Source organism: Myxocyprinus asiaticus, chromosome 18 (genome assembly GCF_019703515.2).
Source record: "Myxocyprinus asiaticus isolate MX2 ecotype Aquarium Trade chromosome 18, UBuf_Myxa_2, whole genome shotgun sequence".
Lineage (NCBI taxonomy): Eukaryota > Metazoa > Chordata > Actinopteri > Cypriniformes > Catostomidae > Myxocyprinus > Myxocyprinus asiaticus.
Genome location: NC_059361.1, coordinates 29,272,641 through 29,293,007, shown reverse-complemented (window position 1 = coordinate 29,293,007; position 20,367 = coordinate 29,272,641). Strand labels below are relative to the sequence as shown.

At 38.7% G+C, this 20,367-nt stretch overlaps 1 protein-coding gene across 3 annotated transcripts in view; it reads left to right on the top strand.

Moving 5' to 3' along the window:
* LOC127456425 (diphosphoinositol polyphosphate phosphohydrolase 3-beta-like) overlaps nucleotides 1-17,002 on the top strand; it is a 48,795-nt gene extending 31,793 nt beyond the window's left edge. For 2 of the 3 annotated variants that reach the window (XM_051724906.1, XM_051724908.1), the window contains exons 3-5: nucleotides 12,048-12,092; nucleotides 12,318-12,405; nucleotides 15,334-17,002. In XM_051724906.1, the coding sequence (XP_051580866.1) occupies nucleotides 12,048-12,092; nucleotides 12,318-12,405; nucleotides 15,334-15,539 (339 nt within the window). In that variant the 3' untranslated portion in view covers nucleotides 15,540-17,002. The remainder of the gene's footprint in view (nucleotides 1-12,047; nucleotides 12,093-12,317; nucleotides 12,406-15,333) is intronic. The other variant, XM_051724907.1, reaches the window with a different exon arrangement.
* Nucleotides 17,003-20,367: the final 3,365 nt, after the last annotated feature.

The window sequence follows — 20,367 nt, the reverse complement described above, 5'->3', positions numbered from 1 at the left end:
TGTTTAATTCTGATATTTATTTAAACGTAGCTTCGAGCATATGGCTGAACCCTAAACTATGTATTAATAAGTCCCCTTTCTGTTGGTCAGATTGGATTGTGAGGGGGGTTAATACACTTGGTGCCCTGTATGAGGGTGGAGTATTGAGATCTTTTGAAAATTTGATTCAACATTTTGGGATTTCCAGATCTCAATTTTATAAGTATTTACAGCTGCGCCACCTGCTCTGCTCTGTTTTTGGGAGTAGCATACACCCCCCTAGAGTGGCAGATACTCTGGAAGTGGTGATTGCTGCTTTTGGGAAGGGTCATGAGGCATCAGTGTATTACTCCTTGTTAATTCAGAGTCTGGGGGACGGAGCTTTAAATTCTCTTAAAAGATTATGGGAGAAAGATTTAAACTTGGTATTGGAGGAGGGAGTGTGGGCAAGGATTCTAAAAAACATAAAGTCTGCATCTAGAGATGCAAGGGTTCGCCTTATGCAATTTAAGATTTTACATAGATTTTATTGGACCCCCTCTAGATTGTATAGGCTTGGTCTTAAGGACACTCCCATCTGCTGGCGATGCCATACTGAAGATGGAGACACCATCCATGTTTTTTGGGGGTGCCTCAAGATCCAAGAATTTTGGCTGAAGGTGCAAAGTTTTGTGTGTGATGTGTTGGGCACTCAGGTCTCGTTCTGCCCCAGACTCTGTATTTTGGGAGATAGGGAGGTCATGGATTTGGTAGATAAGTACATGAAGGACTGGGTTTTGACCGGTGTGGTGATTGGTAGGCGGGTTATTTTGAGGAGTTGGAAGTCGGATGGAGCACCCTCGTTCCCGGAGTGGTGCGCGGATATGGGGAGGGTGGCTGCCTTCGAGGAGGGGTCGAGCATTAGGATGGGGGTTAGAGAAACTTACAATAAGAAATGGGGCAATTATTTAGCATTTTTGAGGGAATCTGTAGGTGGGGCGGTGGAGGGAGTAAATTTTTTTTTTTTTTTTTTTTAATTATTATTATACTTGATTTATTGTATGTTATTTTATGTTGTTGTTTTAGTTTTCTGTGTGTGTGTCTATATTCTATTGACCACAGGGGTGTTCGTTGGGGGGTCAGGGTGGGTTGAGAGTTTAGTAGGGGGAGGGGATATAGTGGGGGTTTAATGTTAAAAGTTTTTGATTCATTATATAGATGTTGTTGTATTTCTTGTGTTAATTTATGAATCAATAAAAAATTTTATAACAAAAAAAAAGAAAAGAAAAAAAGAACATGAAATATTTTTTTGTTTGTTTTTTTGTTTGATCTTATGTTAATTCGGCAAAACCGCCTTAAAGGGGTGTGACAGTTGTGAAAACAGCACTTACCTATAGGCTACATGATGAGGGAAACCATTCAAAATGCTTTGAAACAGTACACTGACTTCTGAGACATCGATATGATATCCATTAATGCTGCATGATTGATTGAATCAAGATTTAAATCTTAAAATGGCCTTGCGCAAATATTAAACCTTAAAAGGCTGTGTTTCTGCATTCAGTGCTTAAGTCAGCACTGTGTTAGCAAGCGGCGCCCTCTAGCAGTCTGAATGGCCTTATCCATTAACCACTACACTCACTGAGTAATTTATTAGAAGCATCTGTACACCTACTTATTCATGCAGTTATCTAATCAGCCAGTTGTGTGCCATCAGTGCAATGCATAAAACCACACAGATACAGGTCAGGAGCTACAGTTAATGTTCACATCAACCATCAGAATGGAGAAAAAAATTTGATCTCTGTGATTTTGATCGTGGCATGATTATTGGTGCCAGACAGGCTGGTTTGAGTATTTCTTTAACTGCTAATCTCCTGGGATTTTCACCCACAACAGTCTGTAGAGTTTACTCAGAATGATGCCAAAAACAAAAAACATAAAGTGAGTGGCAGTTTTGTGGATGGAAATGCCTTGTTGATGAGAGAGTTCAATGAAGAATGGCCTGATTCGAGCTGACAGAAAGGCTACGGTAACTCGGACCACTGTACAATTGTAGTGAGAAGAAGAGCACCTCAGAATGCACTACAAATTGAACCTAGAGGCGGATGTGCTACAACAGCAGAAGACCACATTGGGCACTTAATCAGGACCAAAGTGTTTCTAATAAAGTGCTCAGTGAGCATATAATACAGAATTTAATAGGGGGTTTTGTTCCTTTGGTTTAAATGTATTATTTTCCCAATATGCGGTTGACATTTCTGTGGAATTGCCCAACATATGGATAGTATAAATGTATGTTCTATCACAGTGGTTTTCAACCTGTGGGCCACAGCCGTGACGGTATTGCAGAGGGGCCACCAATTATTATTAATATAAATAATAATTTTGTTAATATATATAAAAAATGTCTAACTCAATTAAGTATAATTGATAAATAATTAAATAACGAAAAATAAATATTAAACTGTTACTGTGCGTTCACTATTCGAGTTCGCTGATTGGTTTAAGAATAACCTGCCAATTTATCATATTTTTGCTGCATACAGTAACTGTAGGCTACAACAGATTTAAAAATGGATAAATGGTTATCCACAGGGTAACTGAAAAGGACAAATACAGATGTTTCTTCATCTACATGTAAGGATAAATCTTAAGCAATGCCTGACACCGAAAAGACTAAAAATATCATGAGCAACGTCCACTGCAGTTTACATCAGGAAGCATTAGCTACCAAGAAGATGCCCACAGGTCTTGGATGAGGCTGTTAAAATGGTTAATTTCATAAAGACTAGGCCCCTTCAGTCACATTTGTTTCAACGACTTTGAAGAAATGGGCAGTGACCATGTTCAGCTTCTTCTACAAACTGAGGTATGATGGCTTTCATGGGGTAGGGTGCTTACTCATCTCTTCGAATTACGCACCGAAGCACAATTTTTTTTTATCCGACTCGAAATGTCACCTTTCGGACCACCTGATTTTGAGTGGCTTGCAAAATTGTCCTACCTTTCTGATATTTTCAATCACTTAAATGGTTTGAACTTGAGTCTTCAAGGCAAAGTGACAGCGTTTCAAGTCCAAAATCAAATCAAAGCCACAATAAAGAAACTGGACATGTGGGCTGGGCGTATTTGTAAATCAAACTCTGAATCATTTGAGAATTTGTCACATGTTTTGACAGAAGAAGCCATGAGCCTACCCGCCTCGGTTGCAAAGCTGATTGAAGAGCATCTCCAAGGTCTTAAGAGCCAGTTGCGCGACTACTTTCCATCTCCAGATGTTTAGGTTACCTTGATTGAAAATCCTTTTGTAAACTTGTGTGAGGGAGCTGTCACAAGTTTAAGCACAAAGGAGCATGACAGCCTTATTGACAGTGCTTTAAAAATCTTTGACGAATTTTTGGATTCATACTCTCTCCGAGTATCCTGATCTTTCTGACAAAGCTCTGAGGTTTTTGATGCCATTCCCGACAACATACTTATGCGAAGCTGGATTTTCTGCATTTATGGCACTCAAGACAAAATATAGGCACTCAAGACAGAATACCGGAATAAGCTTCACGCTGAGCCTGATCTCCGTTTGCAACTTTCTTCTCTTAAGCCCGACATACAGCGCTTAGTAAATGCTAAACAACACCAACCATTTGCATTAGGTGAGTCACAATGATCGTAGTTTATGAGGTCTAATTGTCATGTGAACAAGTCGAGAAGGGTTTTTTTTTTTATTTTTTTATGTTATCCGTTTAGCTATGTTTGTTTCATGGTTGTTGTTTTCAAATTATTCACACATTGCAAATTACAAATGGTCAGGACTCGGGTTTGATCGCTGTCTTCTCAATTCTGTGTTTCCCTCGTATCTTTGTTTTTGTTTTTCCCTTCTGCGTGGCAGCTGCACGCAGCGCAGACGCTCATTGGTTTCTCACCTGTTTTCTCTCTATTGATTGATTTGTTTGCTCTATATCTGCCCTCGCTTTGTGCTTGTCACTCGAGCCTGACTAGTCTTGCCTTGCCTTGCTTTGTCCAGTGCTCCAGTCCTCTTCCGGTTTTGACTCTGCTCATCTCGACCCTGCTTTGCCTGTTCCCTCTGACTGATTGCTCCGCTGACGGTCTACCCACTGCCGACCTATGCCTGGATCTGGTTTTCCCATTTTCCTGAGCACTGCCAGCCCGAGTCTCACGAGGCTCAGTGACCCATTATCTGCATTTTCTGTCTATTGCCAGTTTATTCAATAAAGACAATCTCTGCTTCGGAGTCCTCAGTTACCAACACGACACATAGTCGGGTCCGTTAAAATTTTTGCAGTGGGTCATGGAAACTTGTGTGTTTGGTTGTGTGGGCCGTGAGTTGAAAAAGGTTGGGAACCACTGTTCTATCATATACAGTACATAAATGTAAAATGTGAGTTCTGTTGTTTTGAACTGCAAAAACAGAAGTGCAAAAAATGTTTAGAGTATGAAATAACCTTTTTTCATATCAATTTTCATGTTATCATTAGTTTTTCTTTTTGTCTTTATATTTTCTATTTATTTTTGGTTGTATGTTGGTTTCGATACTGTTGATACTGTTTCTTTGAGGGTCAGATGAGTTTGACGGGTTTGACTGGGACTATGCACACTGTTATGTGACTGTGTCAGAAGAGGATACATTTCATGATAGAAATACACCTTAGGCAGTTTAAATATACAAACTCTCTTAGTCTCTAAAATTGCCCCGTTGTTTGTCAGTTCCAATTGTAAATGGTCTCATCAACCAGATTTGCATGTGGTTGAAGGGTTGAGAGTTTTTTTCCTCAAACCTGGTGAACCAAGGTTGGTTGGGGTATTTTGTGGTGTCTGTATCAAGACATGCTGTTCCCTTGAGCAATGTCTGGGAATCTCCTGTGTTATGGAAACATGGGGCTCAGGTCTCCCAGATAAGTGAGCCGGGTCTAATGCGTTGGCCTGATGTGTCCGTGTCACCTGGCATGGTTCCAAAAATTTGGTGTGATCATCTTGTTAAGCCACTGTAAACATGCTAAGAATCATCCTGCAGCTCATGTAAAAATGACAAAGACATTTCCTTTTTTGTAATTAACTTTTTTTTTTATTGATTCCACAAAACATATATACAAGAGCAAAAAAAAAACACATATATATAGAGTGGAATCATTCAATCATTTAAACCCACAACCAACCTCCATCCCCTTAAAAGAACCTATCTGGCGATCATGACGCTAGTTAGGACCCAACTCTTTATGTGCCTATTCTCAACATCGATGACCACCCCATCGGCCAAAATACAGAGTCTGGGGCTAAACGAAAGTGCCCAATACATCACATACAAGACTCTGAAATTTCAACCAAAACTCCTGGATCTTAACGCACCCCCAAAAGACATAGGTTATGTATCCATTCTCTGATTGGCATTGCCAGCAGGTGGCTGTGTCTTTAAGACCAAGCCTATACAATCTAGAGGGGGTCCAATAAAACTGATGTAAAATCTTGAATTGCATAAGGCGCACCCTTGCATCTCTAGATGTAAACTTGATCCTAGCCCACTCTCTCTCCTCCTATACCAAATTTAATCTTTCTCCCATAATCTCTTGAGAGAGGTTGAAGCTCTGACCCCCAGACTCTGAATTAGCAGGGAGTAATACACTGATGCCTCATGACCTTTTCCAAAAGCAGTAATCACCACTCCCAGAGTATCTGGGGGGGGGGGGGGTATGCTGCTCCCAAAATAGTACATAGCAGGTGTCACAGCTGTAAATATCTAAAGAACTGAGATCTGGGAATCCCAAAATGTTGAACCAGATTTTCAAAGGATCTCAATACTCCACTCTCATATAGGTCACAGAGTGTAGTAACCCCCCTCACAATCCAATCTGACCAGCAAAATGGGGACTTATTAATACATAATTTGGGGTTAAGCCACAAGCTTGAGGCAACATTTAAATAAATGTCCGAATTAAACACCCTGGACACTTTGTCCATACCGAGTATAAATGCAAGATAACGGGGTGTAACTTCTCCGATTATTTTGATAGAAAGGCTTTGCAATGGCGAAATAGGGGCAAGAACTTCCTGTTCAATACAAAATCAGGGAGGGGCTCTCTCAGGTGGAAGCGAGCAATGAGCCAAATGTCTGAGACTGAACACATAATAATAAAACAAAATCTTGGGTAGGCCAAGCCCACCTTTGTCAATCAGCCTATGCAGTTTACTGAAATGTAATTGGGACGTTTCCCATTCCAAATGTAGGACTTCGCTATGCTATCAAATTGCCTGAAATAAGAGAGGGGGACATCTATACGGAGTGACTGTAGCAAGTAGTTGAATTTTGGAATACAATTAATTTTAATAACATTAGCTTCCCAATCATAAATGTAATGAAGCCCACCTGTCCACGTTGCTCAAAGCTTTTTATTAAACATGAAAATTAATTCTAACTAAATACAAATTTGCTGGAAATAAAATACTCAAATATTTAATGCCCTGTTTGGGCCACTGGCCCAAAACTCTGTATCCCGAGAATTTAGAAAAGGAATTAATTATTCCGTGGATGCAAGGCATAGATCTAGTAGAGTCGGAGACGAATAATAAAATATAATCTGTGTAAAGCAGAAGCTTATGCGCCATACCTCCCGCCATCACCCCTGGAAAATCATCCTCCTTTCTTATTGCGGCTGCTAATGGTTCCAGGGCAAGACAGAACAATAATGGGGAAAGAGGGCAACCCTGCCGGGTGACACTATCCAGAGTAAAATAATCCAAAAGTAATCCATTTGTTTGTACCGCCGCTACCAGGTGTCTATAAAGTAACTTAATCCATCCAAGAAACATATTCCCAAACCCATACATTTCCAAAATCTTAAAGATAATCCCATTCTACCATATCAAATGCCTTTTCGGCATCAAGTGAGATAGCAGCGACCGGAGTCTGATCATTCGCCACTGACCACGTGATATTGATGAAACGCCTAATGTTATTAGAAGAGCTGCAGCCCTGAATAAACCCCACCTGATCTATATGTATAAGAGATGTCATAATCAGTTAGCCAGAATTTTTTGACTATTTTTACGTCCAGCTGGATCAAGGAAATTGGATGGTAACTCTTACACTCGCTTGGATCTTTGTCCTTTTTAAGAATCAGACTAATCTGAGCTTGTCGTGGTTGGTGGAAGCTTTCCATTCTCTTTTTTCCATTTGGAATGCCCAATTCCCAATGTGCTACTTTTAAGTCCTCGTGGTCACGTAGTGATTCGCCTCAGTCCAGGTGGCGGAGGACGAATCCCAGTTGCCTCCGCGTCTGAGAACGTCAACCCGCACATCTTATCATGTGGCTTGTTAAGCGCATTGCCACGGAGACATAGCACATGTGGAGGCTTCACGCCATCCACCGCGGCAACAATGCTCAACTCACCATGCGCCCCACCGAGAACGAACCACATTATTGTGACCACAAGGAGGTTACCCCATGTGACTCTACCCTCCCTAGCAACCGGGCCAGTTTGGTTGCTTAGGAGACCTGGCTGGAGTCACTCGGCATGCCCTGGGATTCGAACTAACGAACTCCAGGGGTGGTAGTCAGTGTCTTTACCACTGAGCTACCCAGGCCCCAGCTTTCAATTCTTTAATGATTCCGTATAAACTTCTAACGAAATTGGGGCCTGTAGCATAAAATCTAAAAAATTCAGTGGCAAAGCCATCTGGCCCCGGAGCCTTGCCTGTAGGCAAGGCCTTAATTACCTCGTCAAGCTCCTCCAAGGTTATCTCAGAATCAAGAGAATATTTTTGCTCAGTCGTCAGTTTAGGGAGTTCTAATGGTTCCACAAAGTTTCTAATATCTTCGTCTACCGATGAAGACATTGTGGAACTATAAAGATCAAAACAGAATTCTTTAAAAAGCATTATTTACCTCAGCCATTGATATTAATATTTCACCACCAGCAGATTTCACTGAGGGAATGGTAGAAAAAGACTCTCTCTGCTTTATATATCTAGCCAAAAGCTTCCCTGCTTTATCCCCCGACTCAAAGTATGACTGTCTTGCCCTGAATAGCCAAAAATAGTATTATATCTGTATTTTTGGGTCAATTCTTTGAGGCCATCAGACGACATTCTGTGCTTCAGCTCTGCCTCGGCACTTTTAATATTCCCTTCCAACTCCACGAGGTCTCGTGCTTTGGATTTTTTGATGAATGAGGCATACTGTATGATCCGGCCCCTAAGAACCGCCTCAAGTGCCTCCCAAGCCACGCCCACAGAGGATACTGAGGACCAGTTGGTCTCCATATAAACATTGATTTCAGCCTTTTAACATTTGTTGGAAATCAGGATTTTGCAAAAGGGTTACATTAAAGCGCCAACTATGATTTATTTTTCTCCGTATGTGGCAACACCTCTAAACTCACCAGGGCGTGATCTGAGACTGATGTTTCCAATTGAGCAATAAACGACAGAAGAAATGAGAGACTTGGATATAAGAAAAAAATCTATTCTAGAATAATCTTATGGACTGATAAAAATTGTTTATAGTCCCTCCCATTTGGGTTTAAAAGTCTCCAAATATCTGTAAGACCAAGATTTTTATACATCCTGTGAAGTGTCAGTGTTGCTCTAGGGGGCTTGCACACTTTTGCTTCACTATGATCAAGGACTGAGTCCATCAATAGATTAAAGTCTCCTCCCAGTATTATATCATGAGGGGTCCCTTCATGATCTATAAAAAAGCCCTGATCATCAACGTTAGGTGCATAAATATTAGCCAAAATCAACCTTTGCCCCTGAATTTCTTCTAAATTTCTTCCTAATTTATCTTTAATCTGTTTGAGACATTTGAATTATAGATGTTTACCTATCAATGTAATGACTCCCCTGCTCTTAATTGAGCCAGCACTAAACATTTACATTTATTCATTTGGCAGACACTTATCCAAAGCGACTTACAAAAGAGGAAAATATAAGTAAATCATCTTCAGGAGACAGTGGTATGAAAAAGTGCCATATTACAAAGTTTCAACTAGCATCAGAATAGTATTCAAAACAGATTAAAGTGCAACAAGAATTTTTATTTTTATTTTTTAATTAGTGACTGGTTAAGAAAATCTGTCCACCCCAAATCTTCCCAAATTTTTCAGCTTCCTGTGGGGAAAGATGCGTTTAAAAAATGCGTTTATTGAAGAAACACTATCATATTTCTTACGTTTAAGAAAAGAAATAACCTTCTTTTTATGGGGTGCCCCAACCCATTCCCATTCCACATGGAGAGAGACAATCCACTCATATTAACATTTGACATTTTGACATGTTAGGAAAAAATAGATTGTGTGTCAAAAATAAAATTATAAAGACTACATTCCCATTAGTGCAACAATCAAACCCCGAACTTCCCTCCGAACCAAACAAACAAAAAAAGAAAAATGTGCGCATTAACCCCACGCACGACAGCGCCAACCGGTGTCCATCCCTCTAAACTCAAACAGTACATGTACGCCTATGAGAGTCCCTGCGACAACTTTGCCGTCGGATTGCTCAAGTCCAGTGTTTCTATATAAATTTTGTCAGACAGAATTACATAACAGAAAATAATCTATAAAACAAACTCCAGCCAATAGGCAGAATAAATACAAAGAATGTGTAGATTCATTCACAAAACTGTCCCAAAGGTGTGTTCCTGCACAAAACAAACTCCAGCCGCTAGTGGAACCAGCACACAAAGAGGAAAGGAAAAAAAAACCTGTTCAGTTTCCTCGGACAGTCAAACGACTGTTCAGTGAGCTGGCTGTTCATGAGTGCAGCAGATGACCTAATCCTTCCAATATCCTGCAAAAAATTCTCACAAAACAAACTCCAGCCAGTAGGAGGCATAAGCACAAAGAACGAGCAGATTCACCCACAACTGTCCCGAAGGAGTGTTATTCCACAAAACAAACTCCAGCTGCTAGGCGGACCCAGCACAAAAAGAAGCAAGAAAGGCGCCCAGCTTCCTCGGATGGTCAAGTGTATGTTCAGTGAGACAAGCTCACTTGGGAGCAACGTGAGAAACACCAAATGGCTTACTCACCCCATTGATTTTATGAAAGACATCGCTTGTTGTGGGCATGTAAATATTTTGTGGCCATCCTTTAGTATCTATTCTCAATTTGGCCAAGAACATCAGTGCAAAAGCGACCTTCCGTTGATGTAAGAGTTTCTTGCATTCCTTGAATCAATCACGTTTCTCTCTTGTCGATATCGCAAAGTCTGGGAACAAGAAAATGCTGTGGTTTTTCCAAGAATGCCTTCCTTTACTCCTTTCCTCGCGTAACACAAGATCTTTATTGGATGATCACAGAAATTTGGCCAGAATTGATCAGGGCCTGTCTCCATCAGCAGACTCCTCAGGGACTCTGTGAGCTCGCTCGATTTCCAGCTTATGGCCTGTTATGTCGAGCAGACTCAGGAAGAGCTCGTCTAGGAATTTTACCATATATTGGCCTTCCTCATGCTCAGGAATTCCAACAATTCGGACGTTGTTTCGCCGACTACGATTCTCCAAATCCTCCCAGTTTTTCCCAAACGCGTTCCAAGTCTATCTTGGTCGCTAGCGGATTAGCAGCTAATTCCCTCTCTGATAATCGATCAATTTCTCGACATCCCTGATTCTTGTAACCAACTCAGAGAATTTCTCCTCCATCGCCGTAATCGATCGATGAGATCCTCCAGGTCTGCTACGACTTTCGCAAGCATTACAGACATACTCGCCAGTTGCCGCTGAATTTCTCCTGCTGCACCATCCAAACAGATTCCCTGGTCTGGGGGCTGTCTGGTGTATCAGCTTGAGCACGTAAGTGTCTTTTAATATCTCCAGAGCCCGAGGATTTTGAATTCTTTAACATGTTGACTTCTTAGAACAGTTATGTAGCAGGGTGTATCGAATCTCACCAGTTTATGATACAAAAAGAATTAAAAACAAGCAAAGTGCACAGAGCTCGCTGTTCACACGTCCGATCCTCGCATGGCACCACGTGACTCTCAGAAATTTCCTTTTCTTAAGTATACACACCATAAAGCATCATAACCCCTAGGGATGGGCCATATAGCTGAAAAAGATGTTAGGCAGAATGTTAGCCTCAGTCACCATTCATGTTCATTGCATCTTTTTTTCCATACAATGAATGGTGACTGAGGCTAACATTTTCATTTTAGGGTGAACTATGCCTCGTTTATATTTATTTACCAATATAACAATACATGGTAATGAACAGCAATATTTTCCTGCATATATTTTTACTATAACACAAAGCATGTAAAATGCCATGCTGAGACTTCCATATTCATATTTAAATAATAATTGTGAACTGATCGAACTTCCCAACTCATTTTAATGAGGTTTAAATCTGAGATGCTATTAAAATATTGTGACGAGGAGGGCGTGGCCGGGCCGTGGGGGTGCACAGCTGGCACTGAATCAGATGATCAGTGGGAGAGCGAGTTAAAGGGGAGCCGGAGATGCCAGTTCGAGAGAGAGAGAGAGAGATGCACGTGGCTGCGTGTGTGTGTGTGTGTGTGTGTGTGTGTGTGTGTGTGTGTGTTTGTTTGTTTTATGTTGAGCTTTACATTAAACTATGTTGACTGTTCAGCCGGTTCCCGCATCCTCCTTGCCCAACCTTTACCTGTTACAAATATCTCTAATGCTTTCATGCTCGCAGGCCTATTACAAAAATAAGCATGTGAAAAGTGTTGTGTTGAAGTCTTATCACCATTTATATTTTAAATATTCTACAGTATATATCACCTAACCATAATAACCCCTTTTTTTAATATATATACAGTATTTAATGTTAAACTACATGACCTATTGGAGGTAACAATTTAAATAATGTGAGGTTTATAAAAAAAAATAAAAAATTGTTTACTTTTGTTTAGTAAAGTAAAAAATTGTTTAGTTAATTGAGTAATATGTCTGCATGATTTACAGTGTGGGACATCTTGTGAAAGCAACTTTATTTATACCCAAACTGTAAAAGTAGCTTTTGGGTGGGGAAGAATGCAGATGTTGCAGCTTTCTCTTCCTGTTCAAGTCTCACGAATGTTTTTTTTCCCATGTCTATTCCTGCTTGAACAGGCTGGTGTGAGGGGCACTCTTGGCAGGTTACTGGGGGTGTTTGAGGTAAGACTGCCAAGCTGCCTTATATAAAGTAAGATGTTACTTCAGTCCTGCTAGCATATCGTACTGGTAAATGTCACACACTTGAGACTTTAATAAACAAGACTTTATTTCATAAACACTCCATAATAATTTTATCTTCACACCTTCTCAATGCATGCTTTCCAGTGTATCACACATTGAGTTTGTGTAACCACATTATAAATGTATTTTTCTCATTCTGTATAGCAGAACCAGGACAGCAAACATCGGACCTATGTGTATGTGCTTACTGTAACAGAGACACTGGAAGACTGGGAGGACTCGGTCAATATAGGTGAGTTGTTGTTTACTGTCAGATTTCTATGTGGGTCTAAACAATGGCAGCTCTGCAGTTAAAATGTGCAAATTTCATGCTTTTGTTTCTTCTTATGCAACTTCTTCCCCACTATTGTTAGTGTCAGATAAGGTCATGACTAGGCATATACAACAGCTTTTTAAAGCTGCATTAAAGAAGATTTTTTTGGTTGCAATGAACACAAATCCATTTTTGAGTGAGTACATAAACAGTGTTCAAAACTCTGTCCTTATCCCGATTCACTACGGTAAGCCTACAATAATGATTTTTTTTATTTTGTGCTGCTGAGTTGGATATGGTGCAAATTCACAGTATTCTTTGCATGTTTAAGTCATGCCCCTAATCTCAGAAAAATAGGTCTGGCTGCTCTGTCACATCACACGAGTGTCAGCTGGGGAAGCTATAGCTATAACCATCTTTCTAACTTTACTACCAAAGAAACAATTAAAGATAGTTTGCGTTCCGAAATGTTTTATAAAGCAATAGAACTACACGTTGTATTTCAAATGTTACTGCTTTCCGAAATGATTGACAACACAATGGAAGTATGCGTTATATTATAAAATGTTGTTGCGTTTCCAAATATTTCACAAGACAGCGCAAGTACACGTTGTATTATAAAGTGTCGTTGCATTCCGAAATGTTTCACAAGGCAGTGGCAGTACACATTGAATTTCAAATGTTATTGCTTTCTCAAATGTTTGACAACACAATGGAAGTACACATTGCATTTCAAATGTTGCGTTCCAAAAACATTTCAAAATGCAATGGATGTACAGGTACACATTGCATTTCAAATGTTGCATTCCAACATTTTTTACAACGCAAAGAAAGTACAGGTACACATTGTATTTCAAACTGACATGTTGTTTTCTGACATTATAGCAGGAATTAGTGTGAACTATCTTTATTTTATGGTTAGAAGAGAATCTTGCTGAGCACATTAAAGTTTTTAAATTATCAACATGTAGCTAGCTATCTGAATAATAACAAATCTGGTTTAATGGCTGTGGCGCTATCAAAACATTGCTCTATTTGTTTGAGCATCGCAATCAGCCCGACAGAGCAAAAAGTTGTTTACAGATTTATACTAAAGGAATAGTATAAAAAGGCAAAGGTGTGTTTCCATAAACTTTAACAAAATTACCCCTTCCCAAGCCTGCGGTAAATCAATAGTGGGGAATTTTTTTGTGTACAGAAGAGGCTTAGTCTGCTAAAAGGACACAGTATAATTGGTTTTAATGGCGGTTTTCGCCAGCTTATCCGATTCATAACAAACTAATTTCTGTTAACCGCTGATCTGGAAGAAGGGCAAAAATGGGGATTTATGTAACTATTTAACAAAGCTATTACAGATGTTTAGCAGGCATGTGGATTAGCCACTGAAATCTGCTACTTGCTGGATTTTTGTTGTTGGGAAGGATCCATAAAAATAACATTGCCCACAGACGGTGCAATTCACAACTTGAACTATTTGTAGATGGTGTGGAAAGAGAAAACCTGGTAATCCTTCACTCCCAGTAGCCATATAAATAGCCCTAAGTTTGTTCATAGGGAGGCGTGTCTGTAGCAGCGGCACAGTTGTTTTCCAGTTAACGTCACTACGCTCCCCTATCACTGGCCTCCCTCTCTCTCTGCCTGTACCATAGTTTCAGCTGCCAAATAGGGCATCATAACCTTAGTACACTGAGAGGAAGCAAGCTGCATACTTGACACAGAGCCGAGTTAAATAAACCAACTCGATAAGATTATTGTCAACTCAGTGACCTTTTAACCCCCTGCATATTCGACATCCACATGCCTTTTTTTTTTTTTTTTTTTTTTTTTTTTTTTAATCCTTTAGGTGAATGTTTAAGTATTGGCACTTTGTGAGATACAGTTTTGAGGACTACAAATAAAGTGGAATGTTTGTCAGCCAGATGATTGTGCAGCCGAACATCTGACAAGTTCACTGCAAAACTGACCTTTTGTACTGTATTCAAATCAATGCTATGCATTTTTAAAACCAAGCAGCAAGTGTATTGAATGGCAGTTGGTCAAAAGTAAATGAAGCAATTAAAAAGACCAAAATTATCACCTGAAGGAATGCACAAAATGTAAATATTTTCATCTACCAAAATCACTATAGTCACAACATATCAACATTATAAATAGTTAATCAAAAAGAAATGTAAATTATTTTGTTTACTCACCCCCATGTTGTTCCAAATCCGTATGCTGTTATTTTTTTGTCTGTGGAACAAAGCAAAAATATTAAAGAATCTTTTATACAACTCTTCTCAATGCAATGATAATTCATAGTGACCACTGTCTGTCAAGTTCCAAAAAGGACAAGAAATCACCATATGTAGTCCATATGACTGCTGCATTGTATTCCAAATCTTCTGAAGCCATACAATAGCTTTGTGTGAAGAACAGACCTAAATTTATGTTGTTATTAACTGAAAATCTTCCCCTCCACTGCATTCTCTATTCCGCGTATTTGAAATTGCATGTCACATTTGGCTACAGCACATTCAAGAACCGATGCTATTTGTTGTCAGTGATGCCAAACCTGGCACGGTACGTTGACATGCCAATTTTGAATCTGAATGCAAACGCGAATTAGATTTCAGAGCTTTGGCAGAGGGAAAGATTATCAGTGAATAACGACTTTTCGGTAAGTCTGTTACTCACACAGAAGACTTCAGAAGCTTCAATAAGAGAACAAGATGTATGGATTTCTTTTAGCATTTTACATTTATGGTGATTTTTTCTTTCTTTTTATTTTTTTTTGTGAAAAAATAACAGCATACTGTGCACCTTTGGAATGATGTGTGGGTGAATAAATAATGACAGAGTTTTCATTCTTGGATTTTCAATTTAAGTTAATGCTGTTGATTTAATATACCATGATATGTTTTGCAGGTCGTAAGCGAAAATGGTTCAAAATTGATGAGGCAATCCGGGTGCTACAGTGCCATAAGCCTGTCCACGCAGAGTATCTCCGCAAGCTTACTCCTCGCTGCAGCCCCACAAACGGCAACACTCAGGAGCTAGTAAATGCAGATGACAACTCCCCCCTCCACCAAACAGCTTCACAGGACTGTGGACTGGCCCATTTACAAAGATAGTACTGCCAACAGAGGGCACCAATGCAGAACGTGCTTTACCAGGGAAACTATCCTGGGACTGGAAAGGACAATTTTGCATGTAGAATGTTTCAATGTTTTCTATTTGAAACCTTTTAAAGAAAACAAAGGCTAGCTGTGAAATGTCTAAAACTTCCGGGTCAGTAAGGAGAGCTGTTTTCCCCTTTTTTTCATTTGTAACAAATAATTTCAAGCCAAACAAGGTAAAGTTATTTGAAGGAGTTTGCTTAAAGTGCAGATTAAAGGATAAAGTTGCTATGGTGGACGTTTTGGAAATATTATTTGACCGAGGGCTTTGGGAGGAGGAAGACTGTAATGATGGATGTGTACAATTATTTTTGATTAAGCAGTGGATAAAGATTTTGGACATTGATTAGAAAGTATGATTGTGATCTTTCGAAATGCTGACTTTATATATTTAAAAGATAACTTGGCATATCTTTTAAGTATATGTTTAATGAAACCAAGAAAGAAAGAACCAAGAAAGAAAAAAAGTTCTAATTTACTTCATGAATTATACAGTATGTAAATGCTTCTAAAAGATACATTTATTCTAAAAGATTAAATTTGTTAATTTATATATAGATGCCTTTATCGCAGATATCTACCTGTAATATAGGTTTAACATGCTATGAAATTTGAAGGTCTTTTCACAGTTTGGTCCAAAATGTGAACTTGCCATGTGAAGCAGTGCAATCTAATGACCCCTCTTTATCTTTGCACTGAAAGGTTCCATTTGCCCACCAAAATTGCAGTTTATATTGTCCGTAAAGAGAGATTCTAAATATTTTACAAAATGAAAATGCAAAACTCCCAGTGTTTCTTTCTGTAAGACAGTGTTTATTTAAATGGCAACAGAAATGCAATTGTACATATAATTATGAGAAGATTTTATACAACCAGAAAGCAATTTTGAGGTTGTAATCTTAGCAGAAATAGCTGAGGAGGAATTTTAAAAGTAAACATTTGTTTTCCTCTGGGTTTTTTTAAGTCAGTGAACAGTTTGTGGAATTCACTGAACCACAGTGGGATATGAGGCCAAACCATTTTAATAAGACTGTGTATGGTAAATGAGCATACTTGTATCTTTCCTCAGAGGAAAGATTGCATGTCAGGTTGTAAATATGTTTTAATATTGATACATTTCAGCTTCAGCCTACGTAGTAGTTTATTTAATATTAGGAGTCTGACATGAGTTTGTTATAGACAAAGCTAAAGGATTGCACTGCTAAGAAATGCAAGCAACTCAGCTCTTAAATTGTTTATTTACAGGGTTCAATGAAACACAGTTTAATATGTGAAATTATTATTGTGTTAAAATTGTGATCTGAAAGAAATTACATTTTTTATTATTATTATTATTATTATTATTATTTCTGTCCACTTTGAGAAAATCAGAAAAACAGTTTCTTTTGGAATAAACTCCTCACTATGTTTCAAATTCAGGATGATCTCAGAATGGCTAGGTGCTGTTTGTAGTTATGTGTGTAATGGCACAGATGGACCTAAGGTAACTGAATTTTACCACACAGCCAGTTGGGCATTATTCATTTAGTCTGGTTAAGGCTGCTTATTGATAAAAATAAAAAAAGAGGTTTGATTGAAGGTCTGTAATGATTTGTAATGCATATAATGCAAGAGAACAAATAAGCACATAGAAACATGCTTGAAAGTCAGGTTCAGCAGCTAAGGCTAAAATCTAATTAAAAACTACTACTTGTAAAGTCATGTGGCAAACTTTCTAATGGAGGCACTTAGTTGAATGTATGAGTTTGTGAGAACACTGTTAGAGGTAACAACATGGGAAAAAATTATGTTAGTATATATACATACACCGATCAGCCACAACATTGAAACCACCTGCCTAATATTGTGTAGGTCCCACTCATGCCGCCAAACAGCGCCAACCCGCATCTCAGAATAGCATTCTGAGATGCTATTCTTCTCACCACAATTGTACAGAGTGGTTATCTGAGTTACCGTGGACTTTGTCAGTTCAAACCAGTCTGGCCGTTCTCTGTTGACCTCTCTCATCAACAAGACATTTCCATCCACAGAACTGCCGCTCACTGGATGTTTTTTGTTTTTGGCACCATTCATAGTAAATTCTAGAGACTTGTGTGTGAAAATCCCAGGAGATCAGCAGTTACAGAAATACTCAAACCAGCCCATCTGGCACCAACAATCATCCATGTGATTATCTAATCAGCCAATCGTGTGGCAGCAGTACAGTGCATAAAATCATGCAGATATGGGTCAGGAGCTTCAGTTAATGTTTACATCGGAATGGGGAAAAATGTGATCTCAGTGATTTTGACTGTGGCGTGTTGTTGGTGCCAGATGGGCTGGTTTGAGTATTTCTGTAACTGCTGATCACCTGAGATTTTCACACACAACAGTCTCTAGAATTTTGAGTGGGGTACCTACACAATATTAGGCAGGTGGTTTTAATATTGTGGCTGATCAGTGTATATATATACACTACCGTTCAAAAGTTTGGAGTCACTTGCCTGAAATGTTTCTCATGGTCTTAACCTTTTGATCTGAAGGCGTATGCTTAAATGTTTGAAATTAGCTTTGTAGACAAAAATATAATTGTGTCACCATATTAATTTATTTCATTACAAAACAAAAATTTTATTATAAAAAAAGTTTTTGAAATTGATGACTTGGACCAAATAATAAAGAAAAGCAGCCAATAAGTGCCCAACATAGATGGGAACTCCTTCAATACTGTTTAAAAAGCATCCCAGGGTGATACCTCAAGAAGTTGGTTGAGAAAATATCAAGAGTACATTTCTACAAATTCTAGGCAAAGGGTGACTACTATGAAGATGCTAAAATATAACACAGTTTTGATTTATTTTGGATTTTGTTTAGTCACAACATAATTCCCATAGTTCCATTTATGTTATTCCATAGTTTTGATGACTTTACTATTATTCTAAAATGTGAAAAAAAGAAAAAAAAAAATTATAATAAAGAATGAGTGTTTCAAAACTTTTGACCGGAAGTGTCTGTATATATATATATATATATATATATGTACTGGCAGCCAAAAGTTTGGAATAATGTACAGATGTTGCTCTTATGGAAGGAAATTGGTACTTTTATTCAACAAAGTGGCATTCAACTAATCACAGTGTATAGTCAGGACATTACTGATGTAAAAAAACAGCACCATCACTATTTGAAAAAAGTCATTTTTGATCAAATCTAGACAGACCCCATTTCCAGCAGCCATCACGCCAGCACCTTATCCTTGAGGAATCATGCTAAATTGCTAATTTGGTACTAGCAAATCACTTGCCATTACATCAAACACAGCTGTAAGCTATTTGGTTTGTTAAATGAAGCTTAACATTGTCTTTGTGTTTGTTTTTGAATTGCCACAGTATACAATAGACTGGCATGTCTTAAGGTCAATATTAGGTCAAAAATGGCAAAAAGGAAACAGCTTTCTCTAGAAACTTGTCAGTCAATCATTGTTTTGAGGAATGAAGGCTATACAATGCTTGAAATTGCCAAAAAAACTGAAGATTTCATACAAAGGTGTATGCTACAGTCTTCAAAGACAAAAGACAGCTGGCTCTAACAAGGACAGAAAGAGATGTGGAAGGCCCAGATGTACAACTAAACAAGAGGATAAGTACATCAGAGTCTCTAGTTTGAGAAATAGACGCCTCACATGTCCTCAGCTGACAGCTTCATTGAATTCTACCCGCTCAACATCAGTTTCATGTACAACAGTAAAGAGAAGACTCAGGGCTGCAGGCCTTATGGGAAGAATTGCAAAGAAAAAGCCACTTTTGAAAGATAAGTACAAAAAGAAAAAGGTTAGAGTGGGCAAAGAAACACAGACATTGGACAACAGATAATTGGAAAAGAGTGTTATGGATCTTAACCCCATTGAGCTTTTGTGGGATCAGCCAGACTGTAAGGTGCGTGAGAAGTGCCCAACAAGACATCCACATCTATGGCAAGTGCTACAGGAAGCATGGGGTGAAATGTCACCTGAGTATCTGGACAAACTGACAGCTAGAATGCCAAGGATCTGCAAAGCTGTCATTGCTGCACGTGGAGGATTTTTTGAGAACTCTCTGAAGTAGTTTAAATAGTTCTGATTTTTTTTTATTAATGTCCTGACTATACATTGTGATTGTGTGAATGCCACTTTGGTGAATAAAAGTACCAATTTCTTTCCATAAGAGCAAAATCTCTACATTATTCCAAACTTCTGGCCACCAGTGTTTTATATATATATATATATATATATATATATATATATATATATATATATATATATATATATACAGGTGCATCTCAATAAATTAGAATGTCGTGGAAAAGTTCATTTATTTCAGTAATTCAACTCAAATTGTGAAACTCATGTATTAAATAAATTCAATGCACACAGACTGAAGTAGTTTAAGTCTTTGGTTCTTTTAATTGTGATGATTTTGGCTCACATTTAACAAAAACCCACCAATTCACTATCTCAAAAAATTTGAATATGGTGACATGCCAAACAGCTAATCAACTCAAAACACCTGCAAAGGTTTCCTGAGCCTTCAAAATGGTCTCTCAGTTTGGTTCACTAGGCTACACAATCATGGGGAAGACTGCTGATCTGACAGTTGTCCAGAAGACAATCATTGACACCCTTCACAAGGAGGGTAAGCCACAAGCCACATTGCCAAAGAAGCTGGCTGTTCACAGAGTGCTGTATCCAAGCATGTTAACAGAAAAAGATGCACAACCAACCGAGAGAATCGCAGCCTTATGAGGATTGTCAAGCAAAATCGATTCA